At 40.0% G+C, this 19,747-nt stretch overlaps 1 protein-coding gene across 3 annotated transcripts in view; it reads right to left on the bottom strand.

Moving 5' to 3' along the window:
- Nucleotides 1–19,747, bottom strand: part of kcnh3 (potassium voltage-gated channel, subfamily H (eag-related), member 3) — a 664,660-nt gene that overhangs the window by 52,621 nt on the left and 592,292 nt on the right. For all 3 annotated transcript variants that reach the window (XM_043692967.1, XM_043692968.1, XM_043692965.1), the window contains exon 11: nucleotides 5,526–5,740. In XM_043692967.1, coding sequence (XP_043548902.1) covers nucleotides 5,526–5,740 — 215 coding nt within the window. The remainder of the gene's footprint in view (nucleotides 1–5,525; nucleotides 5,741–19,747) is intronic.

The raw sequence follows: 19,747 nt of genomic DNA, 5'->3' as shown, positions 1-19,747 counted from the left end.
CATTAAGAAAGAATCAAGCATAAGCTCTGATTTGGATAATTTGGAGTTGGATCTTACATCTATCAGAGATTGGAAAAAATGTTTTCACTAAGCGGCTCTTATGCATGTCCCAAATGCTCGAACATGTAAGTTGGAGAACAGGCAGTCTCCTTGGATTCTTGGTCAGGATATGATGAAATATCATGGGAAGATCACAAGGAAAAAGAATTAAAAGTGTAGCAAACCCTATCTTTGTGCAGATGAACGGCAAAGTTTTCTCTTCATTTTGGTACTCTGAATTACGACAGATGGTGCTGTAGGACTAGCCTTTTGATTCAACAAGATGAATCAATGGAAATTGTGCAGTGTGAAGATGTGCAGGCGACGTAAAATACGTTTGGGCAGTATCCACTAAAGTCCCATGGCCTGGGATGTCCAATAATCAGACAGTTGATATGTAGTGTTGATGAGAGTTGCTTATTGGAATCCTGCAGAATCCCTGACATTGGTAGGAATTGGTCAGGAAATTGACAACCTCCACCACCCTGGGACCTGACACCCCTCAATCTGCAGGACCAGGACCCCCCTTATTGTTGAACACAAGAGCCCACCACTCCCCATTTGGATACAATATCCCCAAGCCACCATAACCTACCCAAAACACTCCATCACTTACTTGGTCTGCTTCCCACGTTTTGTCCTTGTATCCCATCCACCTGGCATCCTATTGTCCTGGCACACTGACCAAAAAACCTACCTTACTTTCTTATCCTTTCACAGGATAAACAGAGAATAAAGCAACCACTGTTGTAGCAAACTATTACGGCAAACCACTGGTTTGATTCCCTTGACTGTTGTGCACTATGTAGGACCTGGTCACATGATCAAAACTGGCTACTGATTATTTCAGGAATGAACCAGAGATAAGTCAGTCTGGGGACAACAGGACATTAGGGGAAGTAGGGAAGCCTGCCTACTATAACCAGTTACTCCAGCCAGAGACAGAGTGTCTAATTTATCTTTGCCTACAAAATGTTTTTATACTTGTACACATCTTTCTCTGGAAACCCAGAGACCTCCAATTTCCATTTATCTCCATAAAACCATGACAGAAAACTCATCCAGGCAAGTAACACATGCATCTTTAAGGATTAAATTAAGCATGTGACATGCTTCTTATTCTATCTAAATGCTTGCTTTATCTCTCAAATTCATTTTTACTACTGCATTCGTGTGTGTGTATGTGTGTTTCTGTATTTGAGGGAGTAATTTCATTGCTTTTACATTTCAGGGTGTTTTGTGAATAGATGTTTACCTTTTGCTCTGATTTAAATGTACCAGAAAGCCTGTCTCATGTCTAATATTAGTTGTTAATATGCATTCTTACTAAAAGTCACAACATTCAAAAGACATTTAAAACACTCCCATATATTCAGCTTATTGCAGGCAAACGATGAGAAAATATATCATGTCTCTCTACTATCTTTAACAGAACAAAAACTCTAATGGGAAAGGATCTCCATCCAGAACATGGCCTAGAATGTTTACTATCTGTTCATGGACTTGTTCATATGGACACAAAGACAATGTGACATTCATGTGGTAACTGGCAGGTGTACAGACAGAATGACACAGTATGTTTGTTGGTTGCACAGCCTTTGGGAGAAGTGGAAAATTAACATTTGCTAAGCCAATCAATGCTAGTCAGCACCTCTGAAAGGAGGCAACTCTGGTTGCAGACACTAGACAAACATCACAAGTGGAGAAATCGTTGTAAGAGGAACGGAATGATCAGACTGTCTCTCCAACAGATCAGGACCAAGGGAAAAAATTCCTATTTCCCCCTCGGGTTTTGGGAGCCAGGAGGTTCACCAGGCATCATCTCGACTGCAAGTAATACAGTGTTGCAGAGGAGCTCAATGCTTACTCCCAGGAGACGGAGCCAATAATTCAGTGACCTCATCAGTGCTGTAAAGATAAAAAAATTACCATGTACTTTATAGGATAGCCCAAAGGAAGGATTGTCACATGAAGATAAATCAATGTTTAGGCATCAGGGGAGGGGAATAATGTGGCACAAGTGAGATTACATGCTAGCCTTATTGAAGAGGTTTCAAAAGCTGAATTAAGAACCCATTCTTCTGAATGGGCTGATAGGGATATATCAGGAATTTCAAGTTACTGGCTGTGTGATGATTCAAAGCATTGAAGACTGCAGCTTCACATATGTTTAAGCTGCACATTATCACCCAGGAATACATCTAGAAGGCGAATTAAAATAGAGCACAATAGACAGGCATTAAGGTGCTTGCATTGCGGTGATCTTTAATCCTTCCTATTGTACACCTATGGAAGAGAATTTTTGGTGTAATTTTTTCTGACTTTGATATTTTATTGAGCAAAACCCGTAGTGCTAGCTGAAAGAAAGCAATTATGTGGTGATAATGAGAGTGATGGTGAGCAGGGTAGCCTAACTATTGTTGAAAGATGCTTCATACGAAATGCTTTTAGATGAGTGGCTCCTGTACAGACTCATGAGGGGAGAATCTTTGTTGCAAAGAACTAGATTGCAATTAATTGCGTATTTGGAATAAAGGTGAACTATAGCATTATAACAGGATGAATTAACTAATAATGCTGTCTGGATGCTGAGTACAAAAGTGGAACACTTTCCATTGCAAAAAATGCTAGGGATGAAGGCAGGGAGTTTGTAAGGGTACTATGAGTGTAGTTTTCTGTCTCCTACATTCTGGGGAAGTCAGTAATTCCTCAGTCCAGTTACATACTGCTGCCACTTTGAGCTGTCCCTTATGTGATCAGCTACAGCTTGGAAGGAGTCCAGAGCAGTGCTCTCCATGGTTTGAGGCTCCAGCTGTGGTTGCAGCAAGTGACATAGCTTAACAGATCGCCTCTTTTGTGAAACAGAGATACAGGAGGAACTGCCCTTCAGTGATGCTGAGCTTTTAAGACTGCTCCCACTGAATAATCTATTGCTGGTGAATGCCCTCCTTCTCCCAACTGCTCCTGTCATCTTTGCTGCTTCTCAGCACTGTGATGAACCCTTCAAATGGAACACTTATAGGGTCCTTCCTACGTTTTGGTGCGATTGCATTCTGGCTGAGTTCATCACGTTATGCCAGACAATGAGGCAAATCTATTCCAAAATAGGGTTCTAAACAAGGAAGAGCCTTTATTTCAATATTAGAATGAACATTTTAAATGCATTGTTGCACCACCACCTGGAGGTCGATGGAGAATCCTGACCCAATAAGGTGGGTTAGTACAGAATGGGTGTGTGCAGACCAGCTACCAATTTGGATTAAGTATGCCTATAATATGGTTACAGTGAGGTCAAATCTCTCAGCTAAAACAAGCTGTATGACTTAAAATGGCTGAAGAATCTTAGAAGATGCACTTGTGGAGGTTCAGAGATATTCTTATGTCAGAGAATACTGAAGTTTGGCATGTGCTATAACTGATGAGAGAATTCGATGCTGCCATCATAGTATTAATAAGGAAGATCATATCTCTGTTGTGTCTTTTATGGATAAGCACAAGCAAGATTGCCAAAAGATATAAATTAGAAAAAGCAATGCAGCTTTCTGCTGAATTGAAAGTGTTAATACTCACTGGGTTATGTGCAGTGATGGTGATGTTAACTAACCTATCTGTGAAATGAAAAAATACACTCATTTCAAGGGGTTATCAAAAGTACTTTGTTAACCTCAAAAATTAAAAAAAAAAGGCAAATCTGAGTCATATTTTTGGGAAATACATGCAATCCCTTTCCTCCTTCTGAAATTTCTAGTGGAGATGAAACTGGTGACACGAGAACAGTCCAAGGGATTTCATGGAGGCTTCTCATTATAAACCTGCCACGTATTTTTAACTCTCACTATCAATAATTCATGAACCTGGATTCATTCAGCCTTCCAACTTCTATTTTTAGCCAGAGAAGCAATCCCTTCAGGAACTCAGAAGTGCTAGCTAGCCAGAAGAAAGGTTAAAAAATTGCCCGCATGCACAAATCCTTTGAGCAAACAAGCAGGCTTCAATTTATGTGCAGTCATGACTCTTTCAGACAGTTTGCAAACGAAAGGAAGGATTTATTCGAATTACTGAAACCGTCTTTCTCATTTTTTGACTGCCACATATTATCTGGGAGGTAATTACAAGAATCTGCAAATCAATTATTTCTTCCCCTTCCATGCTCTTGAAACTGTGGTATCAGCATGTGCAGAGAAACCTGCCCTGTCTGTGTTATTGATGAGGCTAGAGAGATGGGAGAGTACATCCTGCTATTTTTAGCTCTAGTATCAGCTAGAGTCCCTGAGAGACTTGCAGAGCTCCAGGACAAGCTGCTGTTATTTTAAGCTGTGCCAGGTATTATTAGAAACAGTCTGTCAGTACTCATTTGAAGCAGAAATACCGTTTAACTCCCAACAGTAAAAGCCCTAGCACTGCACAATTATATGTTTCTAAATTTGGTTGCTTTCAATCTCCCAGACTAATGGCAAGAAAATCCTTCAGAAATGCCCTGTCTGATTTCACCACCATTATAAAATATCGTTTCCCATCCCCCCATTATCCATTTCATGCTGTGCTTGTCAGTGATGAATGGTGTCAGCCACATTTTGCAGCCCTCATGCTTCCTTTTGTATGAGGTTTGCAAAAAGACAGATTTTTATCTTTAATTTTTATCCATTCTTCTTCCCTCCTCTCTTATACACACTGAATCAAAGTGGTATAGTGGCTCAGTGATTAGCACTGCTGCCTCACAGCATCAGGGACCTGAGGGTTCAATCCCAGCCTTGGGTGACTGTTTTGTCTGTGTAGAGTTTGCACATTCTCCCCCTGTCTGCGTGAGTTTCCTCCAGGTCCCCTGGTTTCCTCCCACAATCCAGGTTAGGTGGATTGCCCATAATGTTCAGGGATGTGGAGGTTAGGTGCATTAGTCAGAGGTAAATGTGGAATAATAGGGTAGGAGAATGGGTTTGGGTGGGTTACTCTTCAGAACGTCAGCGTGGACTTGCTGGGCCGAAGGGCCTGTTTCCACGCTGTGAGGATTCTAAACTATGAATTGAATCTGTATGATTTAAGGAAACAATCTGAGGTGCTCTTCAGCTGGTTGTGAGGAAAAGGATGCTGAAGAGAGAAATTACACTCAATGATATTAGGTGTGGCTGAACGTAGAGGTTTTGACCCATGTCTGCCAAGAGAAAAGGCAGATGGAGAGACGAAGTGGCTTAGGATAGGAGCCTCAGAATGCAGGGCCACATTCAGTGTGATTGCATGAGATTTTTGAGTCCAACTCTTTCTGTTCCTTTTCTCCTTAGCCTAAATGTTTCAAGGCCATTGGGCAAACCCTACATCTAGTCTAAGCTGCAATCACTTATCTCTGCATCAACTGTGCATAGATTGCACTTACTACTAAGCTATAAGGAAGCTCAAGAATTTGTCCCTCACACAGTTTATAAATTGTGGGATTTGTAAATTTGAAAAACACCCAAGAGTACATCTAAGATAGTTTAAGGGCATGAACTTACATCAGCATCATTCCCCTCTCGCAGGTTGTAGGTCAAGTCATGCTGAATGTCCTCAATGAATTTCTGCGCGTATTCAGGGTACAGCTCCAGTACTTCCCTCAGACCCTTCAGGATAATGTACTGCAGGTCACAGTAGGTCAGAGCCTTCACGTTTGCATTGGTCTTAATCACTTGGTCCTTTGCCAAAAAGTCAGAGCCAATCAAGTCGCCTTTACCTGGATAGATGAAGAGAAACCCCAAGTCAATAATTTTCTGAATCTCTTTGGGCCAACTGTTGGAATGCGTGCAAAATCAGAGATGCAATAGACGAGGTTCACTGACTGAATTCAATCTGCTCAAATTTTGGAGCTACTAAATATCTTATTATTTATTTATTTATTCCACCGTTACTGTGCCTCTGGAAATATGCATTCTTACTGAACAGCAAAATGTACTGTGAAGTTGTTGTTGATTCAGTACCAAGCATCTCATTTTAATAAAAATTTACAAGCTTTTGTTTACTATTCGGTGTTGGTGATACTTTGAATAAAACATTCAAGTGCTGGCTCTTTGGCAGACTGTTGTAGTACAGAGGGATCTGTGAGTCCTTGTAGATGAACCACAAGAGGTTAGTATGCAGGTACAACAAATAATTAGGAAGATGAAAGGTAAGTTGGTTTTATTGCAAAAGGGATGTAGTATAGTCGAGATGTCTTGCTAAAACTATAGAAGACAGTAAACAGCAAATAGTCTGGCAGCTGGCTTATTCTCTGAACTAGTGCATACCCTTGGCTTTTTCCTTTGATTGATATATTCACTGCACATGGTAAGTGGGATAATTTCACAAAGATTGAATGGTTTGGATTCTCCTCAGTTTGCTTCTTAATTTTAAGTGATATCGGTACAGGTAAGTGCAGGAAGTTAATAAGCACCATTTCCTGGATATGCCCTGGATATATATAGTCAGACATAAACATTCAAGACAGCTGGCAACACAACATGGTGTTGTGAGCAATGGGTATGTGAGTGTTTTCTCACCAATCAAGTTAACAGATAAAAAGCGGTGTTTGATTACTGGTTGCAATACGCTTCTGGATCTTTGAACAGCCTCATGATCGAGGACTCTGGGATCTCCCTGGTACCCACTGCTGAATTTCATGTAGCATGAACTTGCTGGACTGCATCTTGATGTTCCTTACCTGAATCCTCATTTGATTCCTCATCCGGGAAGACTTGACAAAAAAAGTTGTCCTCATCTCCTAGTTTTCTACCTCTTGCACAGCCAAAATGTGCACTGCATGTCAAACAACAATGAAGAGAACCTGAATTTACTGTAGAGTAGCAAGGTAAAGGTTTGATCATTTAAGATTGAACTGAGAGAAATGGGTGGGCGCATAGGTAGGGGTGAATGGATGTCAGGTGAGGGGACAGTCAGATCAGGTCACATAGGTTTGGGGTGTGGTTGATTTGTCAATTTATCAGTGAGGTAGTTGAGCCAGGTCAAGAAGGGATTGGGTCTGTTTCAGAGGATAGTCAAGAGTTAGACAGTTCTATTTGTGTGGGATGAGCAAACAGGTCAGAGACTGGTGACTGGGAAAGTAAGGTGAAGAGGTGATGGTAAGTTGCTGAGGTACCAGACCAGGTTTTAAAGTGTCCAACACTTTTGGGTGCATTATCCAGGAAGGTACTAAGTAAGTGCTTACTAATCTCCAACTCCAGTTGAGAATCAGGGACATTTCCAGAAGGTCTCAGCCAGTTGACAAATTACATTGGAAAAAGTGAGGACTGCAGATACTGGAGATCAGAGTTGAGAGTGTGGTGCTGGAAATGCACAGCAGGTCAGGCAGTATCCGAGGAGGAGGAGAATCAATGTTTCGGGCATAAGCCCTTCGTCAGGAATGACAAATTACCCATTGCAAGTTTAAACTTTCCTGTGTAATTTCCACAAAGGCTGGTGCATTTGCACCTCCACATCTTCTGTAGTTCTTCTACTTTCTGGAAATACAGAGAGCAGTGGATTTGGGCCACATGAATCTGCTGACCTGCTGTTTAATTTACAATTTTAAAATTCTGAGGATGATTCGGTGACTTTTATAGCATCCCCAAACAAGCTGAGAAAAGTAAAGGAAGAGACAGAAAGTAGTGCAAAATGAGACACACTGGGTTCCTGGTATGGCAACTGTACCATTCAAGATCAAAGACAGTGACAGAGCGCGCTGAACTCGACCCAGACAATTACAAAGGCCAACCTCCCATCTACAGAATCCATCTACCAGGCCTGCTGTCAAGGAAAGACGGCCAGGATTCTCAAAAATCCATCCCAACTTGGCAATGTTTTTTTCTAACCTCTACCATCAGGGAGAAGGTACAGAAGCCTGAACACACGCACCAGCCGGTTTCAAAACAGTTTCTACCCTACTGTTGTTAGAATACTGAATGGACTCACAAACTCTTAACATTCACCTATGTTTTTGTTTTTGTTACCTATTATTTACTTACCAAAGCTACTTAACTATGCAATCTGCCTGTATTGCTCGCAAGACAAAACTTTTCACTGTGCCTCGGTACACATGACAATAAATAAATTCAATAAATTCAATTCAATTCCAGTTTCTTTTTTTGCTTGTACACTCTCTACCATGTTGTTGCCAAGGTATAATGGACAACACCAGTTTGATGCGCATTACAATCTTGGACCAAGCATGGACAAAAGATTTAAACTCCAGAGGGCAGGTCAGAGTGGCCTGCTGCTGAAATATTGGCAGTGGGCTATTCAGTGACAAAAATGCAATTGAATGTTAAGGGTTAGATTGCAGAGGGTCAGATTCTCTCCTGTTGGAGCTGGTCATTGCCTGGCACTTATATACCATGAATGTTAGTGGACTCTTATAAGCCCAGTTCTGAACATTGTCCAGGTCTTGAACACGCACTGCTTCAATATTCAGGAAGTCGTGAATGGTGCTAAATATTATTTAATCCTTAGCAAATATCCCCGCTTATGACCTTACGATGGAGGAAAGTTCATTGATGAAGCAGTTGAAGGTAGTTGGGCCGAGCACACTGCCCTGAGGAACTCCTGCAGAAATGTCCTGGAGCTGAGACAATTGAGACCCCACCAACTGCTTCAGAGATGGGTTCCCACCAATTGAGGTGCATTAACACAGAATCACGATTGAGGACCTCTATATTTCACAACAACTGTTGGAATTTCATTTGAAAAAGTAATGATTGATGGTGGATCCTCCCTTGTGGATTTAAGCAACAAATTTAATCTTAAATTTTGGGAGCACCCTGGATTAACTTCTGCAGCTTGTAGCATTTTCTCAGGTGGATTATTTTATTAAAACAGTGTTGGCAATTCCACAAAAACAGCAAAGGAAGAAATTTGATATGAAACCGAAGCATTGTTATCAATGTTCACAGTAACGTATGGGATCTGGTCTCATTCCAGCTGACAACATCAAGAAGTCAATGTTCTGAAACAGATAAGTAAGTAAATTAACAGTTTAAACTTTCATATCTACATCAGAGAAGGATGGATAAAAGCAGATTCTTTGGCCTCTCTTTAAGTACAGCATTTGCATGCTGACTGTCACCAAATTTGTTGCTCAGATGTTTTTCCGAGGTAAGATTAAGCTGTGCTACTGTAGTTTTCAACATCAAAGATTTTTAAATTATTCCTAGGTTCAGATTAACTCTAGAGAGACATTTAAATCCTAGGTTTTTAACTTTCTGTGTGATCATTGAAAAACACATTTTAACTTTCCCAGCAAAACAACATTCCAATTCTTTAAAATCTGACTATTCGCTGAATGCTTGGTGTTTATTTGTGGGACATTTATTCCATTAAAGTGTAGTTTGTTGTTAGGAAGAAAAACATTTGGAGCCATAATGTTTTCTGTGCGGCCACTTTGATGCTTTATTCACTGTTGCTGGTTGGCTAGCATTTTATTGCCTGTCCCAGTTACCCTTGAGGCGGTGTTGGTGAACTGCCTTTTTGAACCACTGCAGTCCACATGCTGCTGTTTAACACACAACGTCATTAGGGAAGGAATTCCAGGATGTTGACCCAGCAACACTGAAGGAAAGGCAATATATTTCCAAGTCAGGATTTTTGAGAAGATTTGTAGCTCAGGTTGAGGCTTTGGATGTAGATTTGCTCGCTGAGCTGGAAGGTTCATTTCCAGACATTTCGTTACCTTACTAGGTAACATTATCAGTGGGCCTCAGGCAAAGCAATACTGAAAATTCCTGCTTTCTATTTATATGTTTGGATTTCTTTGGGTTGGTGATATCATTTTCTGTGATGATGTTATTTCCTGTGGTGAAGTCACTTTCCGTTCCTTTTTTCAGGGGGTGGTAGATGGGATCTAACTCGTTTGTTGATAGAGTTCTGGTTGGAATGCCATTCTTCTAGGAATTCTCGTGCATGCCTTTGTTTGGCTTGTCCAAGGATGGATGTGTTGTCCCAGTCAAAGTGGTGTCCTTCCTCATCCGTATGTGAGGATACTAGTGAGAGAGGGTCATGTCTTTTTGTGGTTAGTTGGTGTTTATGTATCCTGGTGGCTAGTTTTTTGCCTGTTTGTCAAATGTAGTGTTTGTTATAGTCCTTCCACGGTATTTTGTAAATGACATTAGTTTTGCTCATTGTCTGTGTAAGTTAGGATGGCAAGTAACTTGGAGGAGAACTTGCAGGTGGGGGTGTTCCCATGTATCTGCTGGTCTTGTCCTACAGGATGTAACTGGTCGTGGGTTTGAAAGGTATTGTCTAAGGATCTTTGGTGATTTTCTGCACTGCAACCTGTAGACAATACACAACGTTACTACTGAGAATCAGTGGTGGAGAGAATGGATGTTTGTCGATATGGTGCTAATCAATTGGACTGCTTCATCCTGGATGGTGTCAATCTTTTTGAGTGTTGTTGGAGCTGCACTCATCCAGGCAAGTGGGGTGTATTTCATCACACTCTTGACTTGTGCCTTGTAGATGGTGGACAGGTTTTGGGGACTCAGGAGATGAGTTTCTTGCCACAGTAATCTTATCCTCTGTCCTGCTTTTGAATGAATGAATGAATTAATTAATTAACTAATGAACAAATGAATGAACTAGTTTTATTGTCACATGTACTTCAATGAGTACAGTGAAAAGTTTATAAGTTTCCACATACAGTGCCAACTTATGCACAAAGGTGCCAAAGTAAGCTTCTTCAGTTATCAATTAGGTATGGTGTAACAATGTCACCAATACATGGTGCCATATTAGGTACAGAGTACCTAGGCTTAGTTACACACTGGGGAAATGAAAAAAGGTTACATTATAGCTATACACAGTACAACCATAGCCACGTTTGTAGCCAATGTGTGTATGTGGTGAGTCCAGTTCAGTTTCTGGTCAATGGTAACCCCATGGATGTTGATAATGAGGAATTCAGTGATGTTAACACCATTGAACTTCAAAGGCGGTGATTACATTTCTCTTATTTGAGATTATCATAGCCTGGCATTTGTGTGGTATGGATCTTACTTGCCACTTATCAGTCCAAGCTTGGATATTGTCCAGATCTTATTGCGTTTGAATATGGACTGTTTCAGTATTTGAGGAGTCGTGAATGGTGCTGAACGTTGTGCAATTATCACTGAATATTCCCACTTCTGATGGAGGGAAAGTCATTGATAAAGTAACTGAAGATAGTTGGTCCTAAGACACTACCCTGAGGAACTCCTGCAGAGATGTCCTGGATCTGAGATGACTAACCGCCAACAACCCCATCTATCTTCCTATGTGTCAGGCGTGACTCTAGCCATCAGAGAGTTTGCTCCCTGATACCCATTGATTCCAGTTTTGCTAGGACTCCTTGAGGCCACACTTGGTCAAATGCAGCCCTGATGTCAAGAGCTATCGCTCTTATCTTAACTGCGGGGTTCAGCTCTTTTGTCCATCTTTGTTCCTGTAATGAGATCAGGAACTAAGTGGCTCTGGCAGAATACAAACTGTGTAACACTGAGCAGATTATTGCTGAGCAGGTGCTGCTGGACAGTGTAGTGATGACACCTTCCATCATTTTACTGATGATTGAGAGTAGACTGATGGGGTGGTAATTGGCCAGGTTGGATTTGTCCTGAGTTTTGTGTACACGACATACCTGGGCAATTTTCCACATTGTTGGGGAGATGCCAGTGTTGTAGCTGTATTGCAACAGCTTGGCTGGGGAATGGCAAGTTCTAGAGCATAAGTCTTCGGTACAATTGCCCGAATGTTGTCAGGGCCTTGAGCCTTTCCAGTATACAGTGTCTTCAACATCTCTTGATTTCACGTGGAGCGAATCGAATTGACTGAAGACAGGTATTTGAAATGCTGGGCACCGCTGGAGGAGGCTGAGATGGATCAATCCACCCGGCTTTTCTGGCTGAAGACTTTTGTGAATGCTTCAGCCTTATCTTTTGCACTGATGTGCTGGCAGATATGAGTAAACAGATGACAAAGAGTGGCAGAATACAGTACTCGGTTTTGTAATATTTTGATGCTACTTTGGATCTTGCAACATTGTGTTTGAAGCAACTAATTTCAAAAACATTTGGCTTCTTAGATTTTCAAGGTTTTAAAGTATATTCATGAGAAACTTTGATGAGATTTGGATGGGCAGAATAATTGTGTTGGGGAAGAGATCATAATAAGAAGAGAGTGGGGAAGAAGTTTGTCTTACCTGATCCTTATGGGGAATTTGTAGTTACTATATACAGTGTTAAATATGCCACTGATCGATTATCCACTGACAGTTCGCATATTTATAGGTCAAACTGCTTTGTGTGAACCTTGGATATTAATTGGGGGTGAGACCCCCTGATTAATCATAGTATAGAACATGGGATTGGCGTTCTTCAAGGAAAAAAGAGTTATGAGAAGATTTCAATAGAGATGGCCCACATTATGAACGATTTGTCAGAGTAAATTGGAGGAATTGTTTTCAGGAATAGTACTGGGGTATGGGGGTTGGACTCATTGATCAAATGGCAATTGGCTAAAGACTAGAAAGGAGATGGGGTAATTTCTCTTTTGTCCAATGAGTTGTGATCTGGAAAGCACTGCTGGAAGAGTGGTGAAAGGCGATTTAATAGTAATTTTAAAAGGAAAATTGGACAAATATTTGAAAAGCTAAAATATGAAAGGCAATGGTGAAAAATCCTAGTAGTGCGACTAATCGGAAGACTCTTCAAAGAACCTGCAAGAAATGACAGGCCAAATGTCTTCTTTACAGTTATATCGTTCTTTTCGAATGAATGACTTGTACCGATCAAGTAGATAACTTTTATCAATTCTTTAAAACATCAATTATACAAAAGGATTTGGTTCTCCTAGCAGAAAACCATTCTCACAAAATTGGAGATAAGGTTATAAGGTGCTGCTTCAATTCTTTGAATAATAGCTTCTCTACCAGGGGTGTAGGATTACAGTACTACTCCTATAGTTAATAGCCCCTTTCCTCTCAGTTTTTCTCAATGTATGTACCTAGATAAAGTTAGACACTCTCAGTGCTTCCAAGAGTTTGAATGAAGTTCAGCTGCTATATTTGTCAATACCACAAGCACTTGAAATAGGAGCCCAGTTGTGATAGAAACACAGCAATGAAGTGATAAAATCATAAGATCATTATGTTCACTCAGTGAAGAGACATATTGATTTCCTGAAGGTTGAAATGATTCAAAAAGATGGATGTCACATTAACACAAGAAAGTAGATCCTTTTAAACACTTTCAAGGCAAGATAAGGATGTTGATAGAAAATCTAATTTTCTTTATCCAGTATTTAATCAAGATCTTCACATTTTGATGATAATTATCAGATGTAAATGCCCTTAGAGGACAAGTGAAATGATTTCCCAAATACCATTTTGTTTTTGTCATTGCTGATGCACCACACCACTTCAAGGCAATTGAGAATTTGAAATCAATAACAACTTAAGTTGTGCAACTTCAGGCTTCATCAGGCACCACACATATAGACACGAGCATATAGGTGAACTCTTTTCTCACAAAATTAAGAGAACTATTTGAGTGTTTAGTTTGCAATGGGTTAAAAAAAGCATCTGACTTGCCTGTAGCTGTCCTAGTAACAAGCTAACGAAACTCGGTCTGTGCTCCAACTATTTGTACTGATAAGCAGGCTGTCCCCTCTCTTTTATGCATGTTTGGTTAAGATATATGAAAGACCAGACATTTAGGTCTTAACTGGTGACTTTAGGATTAAGTAGCCAATCCCACTTTTGTGGAATGGCTAGGAAAACATAAACTGGAGCAAATTATATCACTGAGCCAGCTAATGAAAACACCAATTCTGGCTCCTAACATATAATGTTGATATCTTGGAGGTGTACAATAACAGACAAAAACAAAATATTAAATTTTGATAGGAAATACAGGCAACACATGTGCCCTGAAAATTGTGCTGAAATAGCTAAAGGTGAAAAAGATGTCAGGATTCTTAAAATGTCTGACCGTGGCACAGTAGAAGTTAACAAAGCCAATAGACTGTTGAACTATGGTATCAAAGCAATTGACCTTAAGTGATAGAAAGTTACAACCAGACTATATAATTCTCAGGTTAAACATCATTGCATTCAGTTCTGGTCACTGAGATATACGGGAGATATTCAGTTGTCAGAGAGAAGAACCACAAGGTTGACCCCTAGCCTCAGTCCCTCAGTTATTAGGAGAACCAACAAAACTGGGGATGTTTAGATCTGAAATGGGAAACTCAAAAAGTTTCATGTATAAGATTATAAATAGTACAAAAAAAAGTATAAAAATTTTGAACTAAGGAGGTAGAACAAGGGAGAGAAGGTGTGGATTACAGGTTTAAGAAAATGACGGATTGATGTTAGCAAGCCCATCTTCACACAAATTTCTGAAACAGACTCTCAGAAGTAATAGCCTGGATCTACTTCATATCAATTTGGGGCTGTAACGAAGAGGACTTAAGGATCATTCTGTATGGGTGCATTCCAATGAGCTAAACAGATAATTATCTATTTCTCCATGTCAATACATGGTCTGGAATCTTATGAGGTCCTGAACAACGTTGGCTTTAATGAGAAATCTGGAAGAACCACATGAGAAACCGAGAGAGGTCTTTCTCAATTTCAAGGGCAACAAGTTGTGGTTTCCAACAGAGTTCCGGATGTTGAGAATGAGATTTACCCAAGGGCATGGCGAGATGTCTATGAAGGGGGATTATTTCTTGTCACCACTCTCACTATTACAGAATCTCACCTCATTAATAGACACGTTCCAATTCTACCACCTGCTGGACAGATACAAAACCGAGCATTCACAACATGAAAGTCAGAGTCGTCAGCAGCTAATTGTTTGCTCCACCAGTCTGCAATCTTGTACAGTCAGCACCAACATCTCAGGGCATGCTCCAAGCCAATGGCCATGTAAACCCATGTCAATGAATGCTGACATCCGACACATGCCAACTTCTCTGCATCATCATGGTATTCATTTCCAGGATGATTCTGCATTATTACACTCCAATTTGGGGCACAATGGCATCTCTCATTACAAATCTTGACTCTCTGCAACGTGATGGCCCCACACTGAACAATGATAATGTGCTGGGCTACACTGGGCATTGGGAAAGAGTAGCAATGACTTAGACAAGGTTGTAAGATGGGATCTCCCCATGGACTAGCGGGTTTTGTGGCTTGATACGTAAGTGGTGATTGGGGTAGGAATGTGCAGTTGTATGTGTAAGAAGGTTTCAATCATGCCAATAGTGTGCAGTGAGAAGCACTAGTTTTTGGCTGCTGTGCCACTATGTTGATGGTAAAGGGCAATTCTGGACTGTCGACACTTGGCCAGGTACTTGGCTGGCTTTCAAAGATGTCATCAGCGCCGGAAATGATGGTCTATTTCAGGATATCCCAGCAGTGGTCGTTTTTTTTCTGGCTACAGCGAGTGGTAGAATCCAGCTAGTATCGGATGAGAGGGGTGCCATAGTAAGTTGTTAATGGGGTGCTTTTGAGACATTAGCAATGAGAAAGCCAATGACGCTCCATGGAGAGAAGCCCTCCATGAAACTTGACAAAAATCACATTTAATCAAAATATATCATGAGATTCAGCCCATGGTTTCTCCATTCATTATTTAAAGTAAACTGTTTAAGGAATGAAGATAAATAGAAGTAAGAGAGAGTCTTTTTTTTTAAACACTGGTCCTTGTTTGTGTGTCCTGTTACAATTCAGAAAAATAATCATTTAAAGAAAGTAAGGTGGGTATAAAACTGTAGCGCACTCAAGTATAGGTGTAATCATAAGAAATATTGACAATTATTAGTATTATATGCCTTAAAAAGTTGATTGTTTTTATATTGCTCATTAAGATAAAGACTGTGTTTTGTCTGTGTTTTGTTTGGATTCACTAAGACTTCTTCAAAGCTTAGATATATGATCTAAAGCTTATCCAACAAACCAGCCAATCTGATAATTACATTATCTTTACGAGATAGCAGAGAAAATGGAAACCACTCCAATGATCACAAATCTCCAAATGCATTTACTCTGCTTTGATAATAATTCAGAATATATATTGTCAAGTGGATATTTATGGAAGCTGTTTGTGATTAATTTTCTTTTAACACCCCCACAAACCAAATAAGTCTAATCTTCACCAGTGCTATTGGATGGCTTCCTGAACTGTGTCTGGTACTTTAACACAACCAAGTACTCTGAAACAAAACCGCTCCAGAATTTGCAACAGACCGTTCAAGTCCAAAATGGTCAATTTAAAGACTTGGTATGAAAAAGACCCATGGAGTGCCTGAATGAATGGCACCCAAATCATTAATGAATCAAAGCTGTAAACAGAAAAAAAAACTTTTTGGAATAATTTTCATTCTCTTAAAAAATACATCAGAAAAGTTTATGGTGCATTTGTTCGGCATCTACAAACACAAGCCACAAAAATCTCCTTTCTGCAGCTCTTAGATATTTGATTCCTTTCCAGCTCTGTTGATGCTGTGCTTCCCAGCTGATTACCTCCACTTGTTTGATCCTCAGCCAGCTAGCTGACTTGTTTATCTCCTCAGTAGCCCTCGGCACTGAATACCAGATTAGTTCCCAGTTGGCTAAGTACAAAAGTGTTTGTAATAATAATAACGCAGACAGTATTAAAAATGTAAACAGTTTGAAAACGAATCGACATGTTATAACTGAATTTTAGAACAGGCTTCAGGGTCTGAAATATCTACTCCTGTTCCTATGTTCTGAGATGTAGAACAGACAGCCTTGATATTACAACCACTGTTCCTATATTAGTTTATCAATCAATACAGTAGAACATTGGCTAATTTGTGCTCCTCCTAAGAACGAGCATGTACACTGTGTTCACTACTTATACATTGATTGTGTTAAGAACAATGTATAACTTTATGCTTAATTTACATTTTGTATCTTGTGTTAAGAAGGAGAAGCCATGGTTTGTCATTTTTAGAGTTGTTGGTGCCTTGGTGTCAAGAATCTGGCTGGATATTTTGTTTACATTCATTTTAATGAGGCATTATTACCTTTAAGTGAAGATCTGGGAGTGGGTTGGGGGGCGGGGGGGTGGTGGCAGGAAAGGGTTCATTGTATTAAAAGAAAAATAGAGAGAAGATAGGGTTCTGCTGCCTCTAGTCAGAGGTTCAGTGAGAGAGACAGATCAATTCAGTAAATAAGTCAGTTAGTGGTATGTGCCAGAGAGTGAAGGATTACTGGAAACTGAGTTTAACAAATCCATGGTGTTTGCTCTAAATTTAAGGCAATATTGTGTTGAGTTTGTTTTAGGTGTCTCAGGGTGAGATGGAAAATAGCATTTGGTGAATGGACGTAAAGCAAGCTGGTCAGAGATGTACAAATCTGACAGAGAAGCCTTAATGTGGAGATAGTGGTAATTTTTCACTGAGATTTCAGTATTATTAAGGATAATGCTGGAATAAAAGGAATAGTATGAATTTGAATCCTTTTCTGGTGTAATGAAGTCTTTTCAACCTTTGTCTGTTATAATATATTTTTTGATTATTTTCCTTTTTTTTAATCAATGTTTCTTTTAAGAATACACTAGTAGCCTTTCACGAATATACTCAGTAACTGACCTCCACAGATTTAAAAAAAACAAAGCTAGGATTTAACAAACCAGGTTTCGCTTTGGAATCTGACCTGTAGAATATCACCATCAGGTAGAATTGTAACAATTGTGCAATTTCTAGTCATAATATATTCGAAACACACCAGTGACAGTCTATTCCAAAATATATTCCACCAGTGGGAACTGATTTTCCACAAGCTTCATCTAGCAGAGAGAGAGAAAAAAAGACTATTTTCACATACTCTTCACTTCTTTATAACAAATCAGGCATCTAATAGAGAAGATTAAAATTCTCAGTGTGATGTTCATCTGATTTGATGAGTTTTATTTTATTGTGAATTGCAAGATCAAATTAAAGTGATGGAGAAGACCCATTGTTAGAAGGAGCTGACTGAAAACTGCAATAGTCAATTCAGCGGCAGATAATAAGACAGCTTCCAGATCGCCTGCTTTGTGGGTCTCCTGTGGAAGGGAAGCATTTATATAACCCCTTAACAGTAATGATGTTTTTTAAGAGTGCAAAGGATGGTGCTTAAAGTAGTCCCTGATACTAGCTAAAACTAATCCCTCAACCAACACTACCATCTGGTCATTATCACATCTCTCACATTCTCACATTGTGGACACTGCTGTTTGCAAACTGGATGCTCACTTTCTTACATTACAAGATCAATGACCTTTCGATAGTACTTTACCAACTGTGAACTGATTTGGGATGTATCAACCTCATGGAGGTGCTCTGCAATTATTTCTCCTCTCTTACATTCAAAGTTATAGAGGGCTAAGCCAAACTTCATATCGTCAAGCAAATCCAATGGAACTTCCCTGGACACATCTTACACCTGGCAGCATATGATAAATATGATAAGTCGATCATTGAATCCCTATAGTGTGGAAACAGACCATTTGGCCCAACAAGTCTACACTGGCCCTCAGAAAAGTAACACACCCAGACCCTTTCCATTACTTTACACATAACCCTGACTAATGCACCTAACCTACACATCCCTGAACAGAATGGGCCATTTAGCATGGCCAATTCACCTAACCTGCACATCTTTGGATTGTGGGAGGAAACCCATGCAGAATGTGAAAACTCCACACAGACAGTAGCCTGAGGCTGGAATCGAACCTGGATCCCAGGCATTGTGAGGCAGCAGTGCTAACCACTAAGTCACCGTGTGGTTGGGAGGTTTGGTCAGTTTAAGAAAACAGATAGTTTTCTGCACTTACTTCCTTATAGCTGATGACAGAGTAATGTTGGTAATTGTAACAGGAATAATGCACCACAGGGATACAAGTGTAATATTTTCCTTTTTCAACTTGTCTTGTTGCATCAGGCGGAGCAGAAAGTTCAGTTTTCTTACTTCAGATTCTGTGTCTCAGGTTCTCAACTCACTGTTTGTATGTCACTAGACAATAATCCCAAATTACTTACAGATATATTGAATGTTTAAGAACAATGTCCACTTTTTAAAAAAAGAAATCAAAAGATGACAGATGAAGGAAATCAATTGGCTGTCTGGAAAATGCCTGTGTGATCACCATGGAAAGTTGCAGCTGAAGAATGTCAAAGGAACTTCATCAGCCACACTTCAAATGGAGAGATGCTTATCAAAAAGCAAAATGAACTGTGATCTATTGTGGCTACAGAGATAATGAGGAGCTGATTACCTTCTTCAAAACAAAAAATACTATTTCCTGTAAGTTGTGTTCAGTTGTGGACATGTTAGATGATCTGAAAGAAAGACTGTCCTGATTTGAAAGACATGATTGTGCTTTACCCTTCCAGGAATACACACAAAGGCGTGGGGGGAAGGGGGATAGGAGAAAGGGGTGGTAGGAGTGGGTGTGGTGGGAGTGTGTTACAAATCAACTGTAGCTCTTGGTTTGTGGGTGCTAGCAGGTTTGCTTGGCATTCAGCTCTCACTGTGCTAAGATGTGGTATGAAGGTCACATAGCTGAGAATTTCCACCAGACATCCCTGCATGTACAGGCAAAATGATATCAAGTCTCTCTTTCTGATTACTAAAAATAAGGCATCAGCAAAATGCAAATGACTCTTATAGATGTAGGTTTGCTGGCTGAGCTGGAAGGTTCATTTCCAGACCTTTCATCAC

Source organism: Chiloscyllium plagiosum, chromosome 7 (assembly GCF_004010195.1).
Source record: "Chiloscyllium plagiosum isolate BGI_BamShark_2017 chromosome 7, ASM401019v2, whole genome shotgun sequence".
Classification (NCBI taxonomy): domain Eukaryota; kingdom Metazoa; phylum Chordata; class Chondrichthyes; order Orectolobiformes; family Hemiscylliidae; genus Chiloscyllium; species Chiloscyllium plagiosum.
This window is presented reverse-complemented; position numbering and strand designations above follow the sequence as displayed.